Source organism: Notolepis coatsorum, assembly GCF_963971535.1.
Source record: "Notolepis coatsorum genome assembly, chromosome: 18".
NCBI classification, from domain to species: Eukaryota; Metazoa; Chordata; class Actinopteri; order Aulopiformes; family Paralepididae; genus Notolepis; species Notolepis coatsorum.
In genome coordinates this window covers 38,782,475-38,796,382 of record NC_140182.1, presented here as the reverse complement: position 1 = coordinate 38,796,382, position 13,908 = coordinate 38,782,475, and the positions used below count along the sequence as shown (strand labels likewise).

The 13,908-nt window shown below is 44.7% G+C and overlaps 1 protein-coding gene across 1 annotated transcript in view; it reads right to left on the bottom strand.

Annotated features, from left to right (window-relative positions):
- Positions 1-13,908, bottom strand: part of cep152 (centrosomal protein 152) — a 50,685-nt gene that overhangs the window by 4,664 nt on the left and 32,113 nt on the right. The window contains exons 19-24 of the mRNA XM_084334985.1: positions 13,604-13,852; positions 12,452-12,583; positions 11,735-12,355; positions 9,814-9,889; positions 6,488-6,655; positions 1,082-1,166 (exon numbers count right to left, since the gene is read on the bottom strand). Coding sequence (XP_084191111.1) covers positions 1,082-1,166; positions 6,488-6,655; positions 9,814-9,889; positions 11,735-12,355; positions 12,452-12,583; positions 13,604-13,852 — 1,331 coding nt within the window. The remainder of the gene's footprint in view (positions 1-1,081; positions 1,167-6,487; positions 6,656-9,813; positions 9,890-11,734; positions 12,356-12,451; positions 12,584-13,603; positions 13,853-13,908) is intronic.

The window sequence follows — 13,908 nt, the reverse complement described above, 5'->3', positions numbered from 1 at the left end:
CACTGGTCGGCTGCAATGTGGACCAAGCCTTGCATCACGTGTCCCCCCCGGTACACGAGGAGGCAGCTGTCGCATCTTTTCACCTGTACAGCGCGATCTCTCAGCAGCGAGGAGTAACGCGCGGGAGGCTCACGCTGCCCCCGTTGCTTCCTGATTCTGCTGTACAGGCGCACCAACCGACCTGTAGGAGTCTCTGTCCACAACGTCCGATCCCCACCCACCGGCTTTCCCACCCCCTAATACTGCCAATTGTATTAGTATGAACGACCAGCCAAGCCGGAAGCAACGCCGAGAGCTGGGCTCGAACCCAGCATCTCCTGCGTTAGTGGCGAGCGCCTTGCCCACTGCGCCACTTAGCCACCACAAACTAAGTTAATCACATAGCCCTACAATACACACATATCATGATATGATATTTCGGTCACATCGCCCTACAATACACACCTATCATATATTTCAGTCACATCGCCCTACAATACACACCTATCATGATATTTCAGTCACATCACCCTACAATACACACCTATCATGATATGATATTTCAGTCACATCGCCCTACAATACACACCTATCATGATATTTCAGTCACATCGCACTACAATACACACCTATCATGATATGATATTTCAGTCACATCGCTCTACAATACACACCTATCATGATATTTCAGTCACATCGCCCTACAATACACACCTATCATGATATTTCAGTCACATCGCCCTACAATATGATATTTCAGTCACATCGCCCTACAATACAGACCTATCATATGATATTTCAGTCACATCGCCCTACAATACACACCTATCATATGATATTTCAGTCACATCGCCCTACAATACACACCTATCATGATATTTCAGTCACATCGCCCTACAATACACACCTATCATGATATTTCAGTCACATCGCCCTACAATATGATATTTCAGTCACATCGCCCTACAATACAGACCTATCATATGATATTTCAGTCACATCGCCCTACAATACACACCTATCATATGATATTTCTGTCACATCGCCCTACAATACACACCTATCATATGATATTTCAGTCACATCGCCCTACAATACAGACCCCGAGGATCCTATGGATCTTTTCACGTCCTCCAGCTTCAGCAGATGGTCCTCTTTCAGCTGCTGTAAGCCGGCCTCGTGCTCATCTATAAAACAACAGATAGAGGTGAATCCCAGTGGGACAGATGTACAGCAGGTCATTGGAGAGAACATCCCTTAGGAAATATGTGACACGGTACAGGGGAAAATAATAAATGAATAATGAATATTCCAATATAGATGTACAAATATCTGCTTGGGTCTGGAAGGTCATGGAATGAGTAATTGAAGTACCGGTACTCAAACTATTGTCGAGATTTGCTTTCAGACAACAAACACTTTTATTCCGCACCTTTCTAGAAGCTCTGTGGATGTATTATATAAAAAAAAGATTACTCTAGATCAGTGGTTCTCAAACTACGGGTCGCGCATTGGCAAAAAAGAAAAAAAACTCAGATAGAGTTTTCCACCCAGCAGCTGTGTGTATTTGCCATGTCTCACCCCTTCATCAACCGAGGCCGACACACAGTATTCCAATACACATCTCACTACATCCTGCGCATGTATAATCGTGGGAGGGGGCCGGGGGTGTGGTCTTTTGTGTGTAACCTGGACTCGCAATGGATAGGTTTGTTGTCAGAAGCGGTGGCGGTTGGTCACGATGAAATGGGCTCTGCACATAGCCAGCTGCTATACCACACTCAAGCGAGGTGGCTATCTCGAGGCAGCGTATTAAATCGCCTTTTTTAACTCAGAGAAGAAGCGCAGATTTTCCTTGCAGACAAAAACAACCGATTGGAGAAATGTGCTGATAATGAGCTGGATTACGAAACTCTGTTAGTGACACTACAGGTTAATCAGCGGAGATTTTGGGGTAATTCGTTTTTCGTGTGACGAGCTACTGAAAATCAAGTTCACTGGACAACAGGCCCTCGCAAAATTCTGGATATCAGTCTGGAACGAGTACCCAGTGTTGTGTAATGCTTCTCATCAACATACCTCTGTGCGGGCAGATTTTCAGAGTAGCAGCGGATCTCCGCCAAAGCGCACGTGAGCGCATTTTCTTTTCATGTTCTGGCAACATATTTTGGCTAAATATGCCTCGTTTTATAAATGTGTATACAGAAACAATTCCGTCGCTATTGTTGATAATATGAATTAATTTAATTGATAACAGTGCTGTAATTTCATTTTCTAATAAATATGCATGGTATAAAAAAGTTTGAGAACCCCTGCTCTAGATAAAAATTGTATCTATACCAGTGGTTCCCAAAGTGGGGGTCACGAGCAGCCACAGGGGGGCCGTGAGATGATTTCCAGAATGTTCCAGAATAAATGTTTTTTTTTATTATTATTATATATTTTTTTAATATATATTTTTTATATATTTTAAAATACATTACTGGTAAAAAGAAATGCTCTTGAAATGTAAAATATTATATCTAAAATGCTGATAATAAATAATATTCAGCCTATGAATTTCCATGGTCCGTATACATAATGCATGCGACAGGTACGGCGCGACACATATTGTGGTCATTTGAATTACGGTCGGAGATTGGCAAATGTATACTTGTTGCTAGCTAGCTCAAATTCTAAATGAAACGTTGGTTAATAGCGGCCAAAAGCAGAGAAGCCAGCGGAGGAGAGCGGAGAAGCAGTTCCACCGCCAAAAAGGCCATCAACTGCTACTGGAGGGGACACGGGATTGGGAGGAGGCGATAGTCAAAGTAGCCATGTGGATGATGTGGGACCAGGGCCGAGTCCGACCCAAAGAAGCACCCAACCAAAGTTGGACCAGCCTACCTCGTCCAAGAGTTGAAAATATCGTGAGGAATATATCCAATATGGATTCACATGTAATGTTGTCAACGAGGTGCAACATTGAAAATGATGAAATTGAATCAGTGCCGCTCTCGAACGGCACAATTGCCCGGCGCATCACAGATATGGCCCAGGACATCAAGTGTCAGCTTATTGACAGAGTGAAGCAAGGCAAATGTGCTTTGCAACTAGAACTGTGCCCAGCTGCTTGTATTTGTGAGGTACACATTTGATGGGAAACTGGAGGAGAACATGCTTATGTGCACTGCACTGGAGGGAACGTGCACAGGTGAGGATGTTTTCCTAAAACTGGATGAGAAACTGAAAGAGGAGGGACTGTCTTGGAAGGAGTGTGTTGGTGTGTGTACCGACGGTGCTGGGGCGATGCTGGGGAAAAATAAAGGACTGAAAGCCAGAGTCTTGCAAGTGGCACCTCACGTGAAGTTCACACATTGTATCATTCACAGAGAAGCTCTTGCGGGCAAAACGCTCGATGCAGAGCTTAAAGGTGTTCTTGACACAGCCATAAAAATAGTCAACTATATAAAATCTCGGGCGGCTAAGTGGCGCAGTGGGCAAGGCGCTCACCACTAACGCAGGAGATGCTGGGTTCGAGCCCAGCTCTCGGCGTTGCTTCCGGCTTGGCTGGTCGTTCATACTAATACAATTGGCAGTATTAGGAGGTGGGAAAGCCGGCGGGTGGGGATCGTACGTTGTGGACAGCAAATCTTACAGGTCGGTTGGTGCGCCTGTACAGCAGAATCAGGAAGCAACAGGGGCAGCGAAATTGGGATGGGAGAAAAATAGAAAATGGGGAGAAAAAGTAGATAAAAAAAAAAAATATATATATATATATAAAATCTCATCCACTCAACACCAGGCTGTTTGCACCTCTCTGCAACGAACTGGGCTCTGAGCACGAATGCCTGCTGTTCCATACTGAGCGGTGGCTTTCACGAGGAAATGTCCTCATGTGCCTGTTTGAGGTGCGCTTGTTTCTGGCGGAGAATGTGCCCCAGCTCGCTGCCCACCTCTCCGATCCTGGCTGGATAACAAGGCTAGCCTATCTGTCTGGCATATTTGATAAAAATGAATAGACTTAATCTCTCACTACAGGGTGAAAATACAAGCATCATGTCGCTCAATGACAAAATACTAGCGTTCATGAGGAAACTCGAGCGTTGGATTGCACGGGTAAAAATGGGCCGGATTGATATGTTTCCAGAGCTGGATGAGTTTATGGAGGAAAATGAACTCAGTGTGAACACAGTGAAGATGTCCATAACCACTCACCTCAAAGCCCTTCTTGAACGATTTAAAAAGTATTTCCCAGAGGAAACAGCACCAGAACAGCATGACTGGATAAGATCCCCATTCACAGTAACAACAGCATCACACCTGCCATCCGACCTGGAGGACGCGCTTGTTGAACTGTCAAGCGACCGAACCTTAAAGACAGAGTTTCAGTCCAAGCCGCTGGCTGATTTCTGGATTTCCGTTGAGGTGGAATACGCACAGCTATCCAATGCCGCAATGGATGTATTGATGCCATTCGGATCGACATACCTATGCGAAAAAACATTCTCTGCACTGACCTATATAAAAAAACAAGTACAGATCACGTCTGAATGTGGAGGATGATCTCCGAGTCGCTGTCTCCAAAATCAAGCCCAGACTGGACTTGTTGTGCTCGAAGCATAGTGCCCATCCATCTCATTAGGTGAGTTGAACATTAGCGGCGCCTATACTAAATTAAACTCGCTATATGTATTAATTTTATGGTGGTTTGATTATTGTGTTATTTTGTGTAGTTATTGTGCGTGTTAAAAGCATCCAATGCTTATTAGTGCGTAACGTTTGCATGTTTCAACCACCTCCTATAATATAATGGCTGTGAGCAGGGGGAAAACGGTCAGAACCATAACATCGTTGTTATACTTTCTCATTCTCAGGTGTGAGGCAGGCGTCCATAAATGCACCACAGGAGAGGAGGAGTGACAGAGACTGCGTGACAGCATGGCATCACACTTTGTTAGAGACAGCCCATGTCCACGCAATAAATATGCAGCATGATGGATAAAATAATATTGAATCTGTGACAATCAGTCTGCAGTCTACGAGTGATAATAATCTCTTTATATATATAGCAAACTACTGTCTGATGCTTTTAAATAGTTCATTTTCTGAAGTACAGGCCTACACGTTTTTCATAATCATAGAATCTATATGTAGTGCCTATATTAATTTCATGGTTGTTTGGTTATTGTGTTGTTTTTGTTATTGTGTGTAGTTATTGTGCATGTTAATAGCACAAGGTGGAGCACACCCAAAAACGTTTAAGAGGTGCAGACTGATGGAACGTACTGAAAACGATAAAGAAAGTTGCACACTAATTTGTCTCCTCTTTGCTGTTTATTGTCACCAATGTTTCGGCGTTTGCCTTCTTCAGGTGAAACTTGTTAATAGTGAAACTGTTAATAGCCTCCAATGCTTATTAGTGCGTGTGACTTTTGCACGTTTCAACCACCTCCGCGCTCCTATCCCAAAGCAGATGGAAGGGGATCGACGGCAAAAAAAGAAAAGTCACTCGCCACTTAAAAACATTAAAAGCATACATTTACACATTCTAAAATGTGACTATACGGTTTTATATTAACTTAATAAATAAACAAAAACAAAAAATCTACTTATTTCAACGAACATTTCAAACTAAATAACAGATTATGCACATAAAACGCTGAAAACAACCGAAGCAACAATAGTATTTTAATGAGGCTATTATTATTATTTTTTTGATACACTTTTTCTCCCATTTTCTATATTTTCTCCCATCCCAATTTCGTATCATCCAATTCAACCCTCCCCTGTCACGGACGTTGTTTCTTGCCTCCCACAAGCCGGCTGCAATGTGGACTAAGTCATACATAGCACAAGTCCCCTCCGGTACTTGAGGTAACAGCAGTCGCATCTTTTCACCTGCGCAGCTCGATCTCTCAGTGGCGAGGAGTAACGCGTGGGAGGCTCACGCTGCTCCCGACACTTCCTGATTCTACTGCGCAGGCGCACCAACCGACCTGTAGGAGTCGCTGTCCACAACGCCCGATCCCCACCCATCAGTTTCCCACCCCCTAATACGGCCAATGTGTATTAGTACGGACGACCAGCTAAACTGAAAGCAAATGTGGAGCGCTGGGCTCGAACTGACGAGCCCAGCGTCTCCAGATTTCGTGGCGAGCGCCTTGCCCACTACGCCACGTAGCCGCTTATCATTATTATTTTGCAACAAGTTAGCCCTCTCATAAATAGCACATATAAATGAATAACTAACTTAGTTAATTAATAACTAACATAAATAGCATGGTAATCATATACGTAGAAGTAATGTTTTTTCCTCATTGTGACCTTGCTCTATCGCCTGTCTGCCGGAAAAATAGGATTGAAGTGATATTTGGCTTAAAAAATCGGTAGCCTGGCAAAAGAAAATGCCTGACGTGTGCATTGGACTTTTAGTGGGGGTCGCGGCTCTCTGACGCCTTATTTCGGGGGTCGCGGCCTGAAAACTTTGGGAAACCCTGATCTATTGCACCTTTAAAACAACGTCTACCTTTGAGGCGCTGCATGGTGGCCTTGTTCTCTTGGACAGTGTTCTGGAGATGACGGCAGGCCTTCTCCAGGTGTCTCTGGAAGTCCTGGTTCTTCTTCTGCAGCTTGCCCACAGTCTCGGCACACTGCTTCCCACAGCGGACCTCCTCTAGCTTCTGGGACACCGAGCCTGGAGAGAAGAAGAGCCAACAAGCGGACAAGATCAACTTATATCTGTGGATGGAATGACATGGTTTGAGTCACACGGGGTAGGTCTGAAAAGCCCAAAAATATCATCATATCATATAGAATATGAAAAATAAAATAAGATAAGATATTCCTTTATTGATCCCCTTGGGGAAATTCAATAATAACCTGTACACTGTCAGAAAGAAGGGGATACTAATAAAGTACACAGTCATGGTGCTACAGTGAAGGATACTGTCATGGTGCTACAGTGAAGGATACCGTCACGGTGCTACAGTGAAGGATACTGTCATGGTGCTACAGTGAAGGATACTGTCATGGTGCTACAGTGAAGGATACTGTCATGGTGCTACAGTGAAGGATACTGTCATGGTGCTACAGTGAACGATACTGTCACGGTGCTACAGTGAAGGATACTGTCACGGTGCTACAGTGAAGGATACCGTCATGGTGCTACAGTGAAGGATACCGTCATGGTGCTACAGTGAAGGATACTGTCATGGTGCTACAGTGAAGGATACTGTCATGGTGCTACAGTGAAGGATACTGTCATGGTGCTACAGTGAAGGATACCGTCATGGTGCTACAGTGAAGGATACTGTCATGGTGCTACAGTGAAGGATACTGTCATGGTGCTACAGTGAAGGATACTGTCATGGTGCTACAGTGAAGGATACTGTCACGGTGCTACAGTGAAGGATACTGTCACGGTGCTACAGTGAAGGATACTGTCACGGTGCTACAGTGAAGGATACTGTCACGGTGCTACAGTGAAGGATACTGTCACGGTGCTACAGTGAAGGATACTGTCATGGTGCTACAGTGAAGGATACCGTCATGGTGCTACAGTGAAGGATACTGTCATGGTGCTACAGTGAAGGATACCGTCACGGTGCTACAGTGAAGGATACTGTCACGGTGCTACAGTGAAGGATACTGTCACGGTGCTACAGTGAAGGATACTGTCATGGTGCTACAGTGAAGGATACTGTCATGGTGCTACAGTGAAGGATACTGTCATGGTGCTACAGTGAAGGATACTGTCATGGTGCTACAGTGAAGGATACTGTCATGGTGCTACAGTGAAGGATACCGTCATGGTGCTACAGTGATGGATACCGTCATGGTGCTACAGTGAAGGATACTGTCATGGTGCTACAGTGAAGGATACTGTCATGGTGCTACAGTGAAGGATACTGTCATGGTGCTACAGTGAAGGATACTGTCATGGTGCTACAGTGAAGGATACTGTCATGGTGCTACAGTGAAGGATACCGTCATGGTGCTACAGTGAAGGATACTGTCACGGTGCTACAGTGAAGGATACTGTCACGGTGCTACAGTGAAGGATACTGTCACGGTGCTACAGTGAAGGATACTGTCATGGTGCTACAGTGAAGGATACTGTCACGGTGCTACAGTGAAGGATACTGTCATGGTGCTACAGTGAAGGATACTGTCACGGTGCTACAGTGAAGGATACTGTCATGGTGCTACAGTGAAGGATACTGTCATGGTGCTACAGTGATGGATACTGTCATGGTGCTACAGTGAAGGTCATGGTGCTACAGTGAAGGATACTGTCATGGTGCTACAGTGAAGGTCACGGTGCTACAGTGAAGGATACTGTCATGGTGCTACAGTGAAGGATACTGTCACGGTGCTACAGTGAAGGATACTGTCACGGTGCTACAGTGAAGGATACTGTCATGGTGCTACAGTGATGGATACTGTCATGGTGCTACAGTGAAGGTCATGGTGCTACAGTGAAGGATACTGTCATGGTGCTACAGTGAAGGTCACGGTGCTACAGTGAAGGATACTGTCATGGTGCTACAGTGAAGGATACTGTCATGGTGCTACAGTGAAGGATACTGTCATGGTGCTACAGTGAAGGATACCGTCATGGTGCTACAGTGAAGGATACCGTCATGGTGCTACAGTGATGGATACTGTCATGGTGCTACAGTGAAGGATACTGTCATGGTGCTACAGTGATGGATACTGTCATGGTGCTACAGTGAAGGATACTGTCATGGTGCTACAGTGAAGGATACTGTCATGGTGCTACAGTGAAGGATACTGTCATGGTGCTACAGTGAAGGATACTGTCATGGTGCTACAGTGAAGGATACTGTCATGGTGCTACAGTGAAGGATACTGTCATGGTGCTACAGTGAAGGATACTGTCATGGTGCTACAGTGAAGGATACCGTCATGGTGCTACAGTGAAGGATACCGTCATGGTGCTACAGTGAAGGATACTGTCATGGTGCTACAGTGAAGGATACCGTCATGGTGCTACAGTGAAGGATACTGTCATGGTGCTACAGTGAAGGATACTGTCATGGTGCTACAGTGAAGGATACTGTCATGGTGCTACAGTGAAGGATACTGTCATGGTGCTACAGTGAAGGATACTGTCATGGTGCTACAGTGAAGGATACTGTCATGGTGCTACAGTGAAGGATACTGTCGTGGTGCTACAATGAAGGATACTGTCATGGTGCTACAGTGAAGGATACCGTCATGGTGCTACAGTGAAGGATACTGTCACGGTGCTACAGTGAAGGATACCGTCATGGTGCTACAGTGAAGGATACTGTCACGGTGCTACAGTGAAGGATACTGTCATGGTGCTACAGTGAAGGATACTGTCATGGTGCTACAGTGAAGGATACTGTCATGGTGCTACAGTGAAGGATACCGTCATGGTGCTACAGTGAAGGATACTGTCATGGTGCTACAGTGAAGGATACCGTCATGGTGCTACAGTGAAGGATACCATCATGGTGCTACAGTGAAGGATACCGTCATGGTGCTACAGTGAAGGATACTGTCATGGTGCTACAGTGAAGGATACCGTCACGGTGCTACAGTGAAGGATACTGTCACGGTGCTACAGTGAAGGATACTGTCACGGTGCTACAGTGAAGGATACTGTCATGGTGCTACAGTGAAGGATACCGTCATGGTGCTACAGTGAAGGATACTGTCATGGTGCTACAGTGAAGGATACTGTCATGGTGCTACAGTGAAGGATACTGTCACATTATGCTTGTGATTGTAGATAGTTCACAATGCCATGATGACCAATGAGATTTGAGAAACGCAGGTCAAGTACATGTTATCATCACATACTTGTGATTTTGCAGATCTCTCTCTCGTGGTGCTCCTGGGTTTCCTTCAACGCACGGCTGAGTCTCTCCTCACCCGTCTAAAAACACAACCATAAAGACCACAAAGTCACTGCCACAGGCCTTCAGATAAAACATTATCATGTTTACACCATGCAGACCTATTTCAACAGAGCAGTTCTCCCAGTGTTGCAATACTGTGACCTTTGCATCAGGTGACCCAGTTACAGAACAGATTATTAACAAGGTGGACACTTTTGTCAAGTTCGTCTCCCTCTTTTCTGTTAAATAACAAAGACCACTATGGACTAAACCGACTAGTCATCTGGCCTATAGATAGGGATGTTTCTGAATAGTAAATTATCTGATCATTCTGAGAGCTTCATATTCGACTGTCCAAGTAGGGAAGTTAATTTCAGATTGAATAAAAGGTGTTATAGATAACATTTGTATGTACTAGTAATCATTTAAGAAAAACAATACATCCACAGAGCTTTTAGAAAGGTGCAAAATAAAAGTATTGCTTCCCCCCTAAAAGATTACTAAATTTATAATTTAAGAAGTGTTGGCAGGTCCAAAATGAATGTTGTTGCATGCATGTATAACCCTCCCTATTTACCCACGTGGAATGCATTTCACAATACTAAATCCGATACCAAGAAACACATTTAACATTAGGGGTGTGGACATTTCTCAATTCTAAGATGCATCGCGATGCGGAACATGGACTATTCTGCATCAATGCAGTGACAGAACATAATAGATTATACTTTAAAAAAAAATTACTTTTGCTCCACAACTATAAAACGCCCTACAAATCAAATATATTATTAAAGCTAATGCTCTGGTCATGCATCCACTCAACTCAAATACAGCATCAGGCTATTCTAAAAGTATTGATACTAATAAAAAGATAATTGAACCATTCTTAACAGCTGGGCATCATGCAACACTAGTAAAGACATTTATTTTGACATTCTGATTTAAGAACTTTCTAATTAAAAGTACATTTATCTGACTGCTTGTATTAATTTATGAAAAAGTAGCCATGTGCAGTAATATAGATTATACAATTGAGGGTGTAATATATTATTGAGCTGCATCGAATCGAATCGTGGACAGCTGAATCGTAATGGAATCGTGAGGCCAGTGAAGATTCACAGCTCTATCTAACATGTCAGAAATCAAAGCAAAGTGACTTGATTTGCTGCATTTTTGACACGTTAACTCTCTAATGGAGGAACATTTATTATATCTCAATGCTCTTTGTTCAATGACCCCAAAATGACGGTCCAAGTCTATACTGTTCATTAAAAATAATGGATCAGATCGGTACTCAGTATCGGCCGATACCCAAAGCCCAGGTATCGGTATTGGGACTGAAAAAGGTGTACGTTAATATAACACACAAATCCAGACAGCGATTAATCCAATTCAACTCCAAAAACCAGTAACACCAATCCATGATGAAGCCAGAGCTGTATCCATGCAACCCTGGTGTATGTCTGGACTGAGGGCCATCTGTTTCAATGATACACATCTGATCATATGTATTGTTTAACATTAATATTGTTTTGCATCCGCCAGGGTCGTTTTGATCGTAGACGCCCAAAGAATTTTGTTCTGTTGACATCTGTTGTTCACCAAGATCTGCTATTTAGTGCTAGTTAGCAGTAGAGCACGTCCAGGCTCTACCGACCCCCATCACATCTCGCCCACAAAGAGAGAGAAGGTGCCAGAAAATAATGCGTTGGTACGCTCTTGAGGCAGAGGGATGAAACATAATAATCAAATAATGGTCAAATGAAAAAAGGTAATTAAAATGTTTACTCATTATTGTTTTATTTCTGGGGCAAGTAGAACATGGCCTGAACTTGTACTTGACCACATAATATTATCAGACAAGAATGACAACAGAAACTCACTTTCTTCCAGTCCTTCTTGGCCTGAGACAGTGCTGTAGTGAGCATGTCTCTGCAGGAGGCCTGTATGATGCGAGTGACGTTGGCTCCGCTGGTGCTCCGGCTCTCCTCAGCGTTCCGACACTCCGTCTGCAGGTCTCTGAGGAGGAGAGGCTGGACCTCCGCCAGCCCGCTCTGCAGCTCCGCCAGGAACTCCTCCCTGGCCTGCAGTCTCTGGACCTGCTCCTTCTCCTCCTGGTGGCCCCTCCACTCCTCCTCCCTGGCCCTCAGCGCCCGCTGCAGTTCGGCCTCCATCTTCAGGAGGAGCTCCTTAACGCGGAGGTCCGACTCCTCTCTGGCGTCGCTACGCTGCTCCTGCAGCCTGGCGTGGAACTCCTGCTGGGCGTGGAGCTGGACGGAGGAGATCTCCTGCTGCTTGTCTCTGTTCCAGGCCGCTCTGGCTCCTGCCAGCTCAGCCTTCAGAAGGGCAACCTGCTCCCTCTTCGTCTGTTCCAGCTGGCTCTGGAGAGATGCCATCTCCTCCTGGAGCTCCTCCATCCTCTCAGCACCAGCTCCCTGCTCCTCCGGCTGGCCTCCGTTCGTCTCCCGCCACTGCTGCTCTGCCACCCTCAGGGCCTGGGACACCTTCAGAGAGGTGGAAAAAACATCATCAAAAAACGAAATACTACTGATCAACTATGAGTCCAGTTCATGTGGACAGTAATGGTTTCCTTCTTATACCTGTTGTTGTACATAATGTTCTTGTAGCTCATCCCATGTCTGTTTCTCCCTCTGGAGGTTGGCCTTGTACTCTGGAAGAGACGTTAAATCCTCAAGCCAGTTGCTGTAGGCCCTCGTCAATGCACCTTCAACCTGGAACAGTCCCACAACTCAGATTCAGATTCCTTTATTAAGCCATTTTTGGTAATTGTTGCGGCATTAGTGTATGCATTTTTTTCACAGTAACAACAACACAGACACAGGACAAAAACAGTGCAGTGGAGGATTAATAATTTAAATACATATATATATATAAAGTGTAAAGTGCAGAGTTCCAGTAAAGACCAGTGCAATCAGAGACAATATATCATTATAGGCTGTTTCAATGGCATGTTCAGTTGCTAGGTAACCTCATCGTTATTCTGTTCTGAATATCTGGTCTGCAACATGTTAAAGACCAAACTAGTGGATAACCAGTTAATGTAGAACACTAAGTCCTGAATTTCAGTATATTGGCAACTATCTAAATTAGTTTTAGAACCTTTCTGTGCAGGGTAGCTTGCTCTCTCCCAACAGGTACAACTATACTGTCCCAAAACAAAGTAATTTTCCTTAAAGAAAGAGCGCAGCGCACTGCATGGATTGCTAACAATATAACTGCCTGGACACGGTCAGCAAACCCCAGGGTCTGTAACACCAAATTATGACAAGCATACTGTACTGGATGTTACCTACAACAAGCATACTGTACTGGATGTTACCTACAATAAGCATAGTGTACTGGATGTTACCTACAATAAGCATAGTGTACTGGATGTTACCTACAATAAGCATAGTGTACTGGATGTTACCTACAACAAGGATACTGTACTGGATGTTACCTAGAATAAGCATAGTGTACTGGATGTTACCTACAATAAGCATAGTGTACTGGATGTTCCCTACAACAAGCATACTGTACTGGATGTTACCTACAACAAGGATACTGTACTGGATGTTACCTACAACAAGCATACTGTACTGGATGTTCCCTATAACAAGCATACTCTAATAATGGATGTTCCCTATGACGAGCATACTGTACTTGATGTTCCCTACGAGGAACGCCTGTACCGGATGTTCCCTAAATAAATGGGTTGTGTTACAGTTTTCAAAGCAAGGAGAACCAGTGACCTGTGTAGCCATGTCCTCCAGGTGCTTCTCCTGCAGCTCCCGCTGGGCCTGTTTCCTGGCGTCCTTCACAGCCCGCCGCTTGGCCTCGTCAGCCTCCAGTTGGAGCGTCTGTCTCTGGGCAGCGAGCCTGGAGTCCAGCTCCTCTACCGTGAGCCTCAGGGCCACTTCACGCTCTGCATCCGTCTGGCAGCTTTCCTCCCTCGTATTCCTCCTGGCCTCCTCTAGCCTCTGGGCCCAGGTCTGCTCCCTCTGCACAGAAGTGGGAAGCAATAATGCATTTATTTAATAAAATAGTAATACTAATA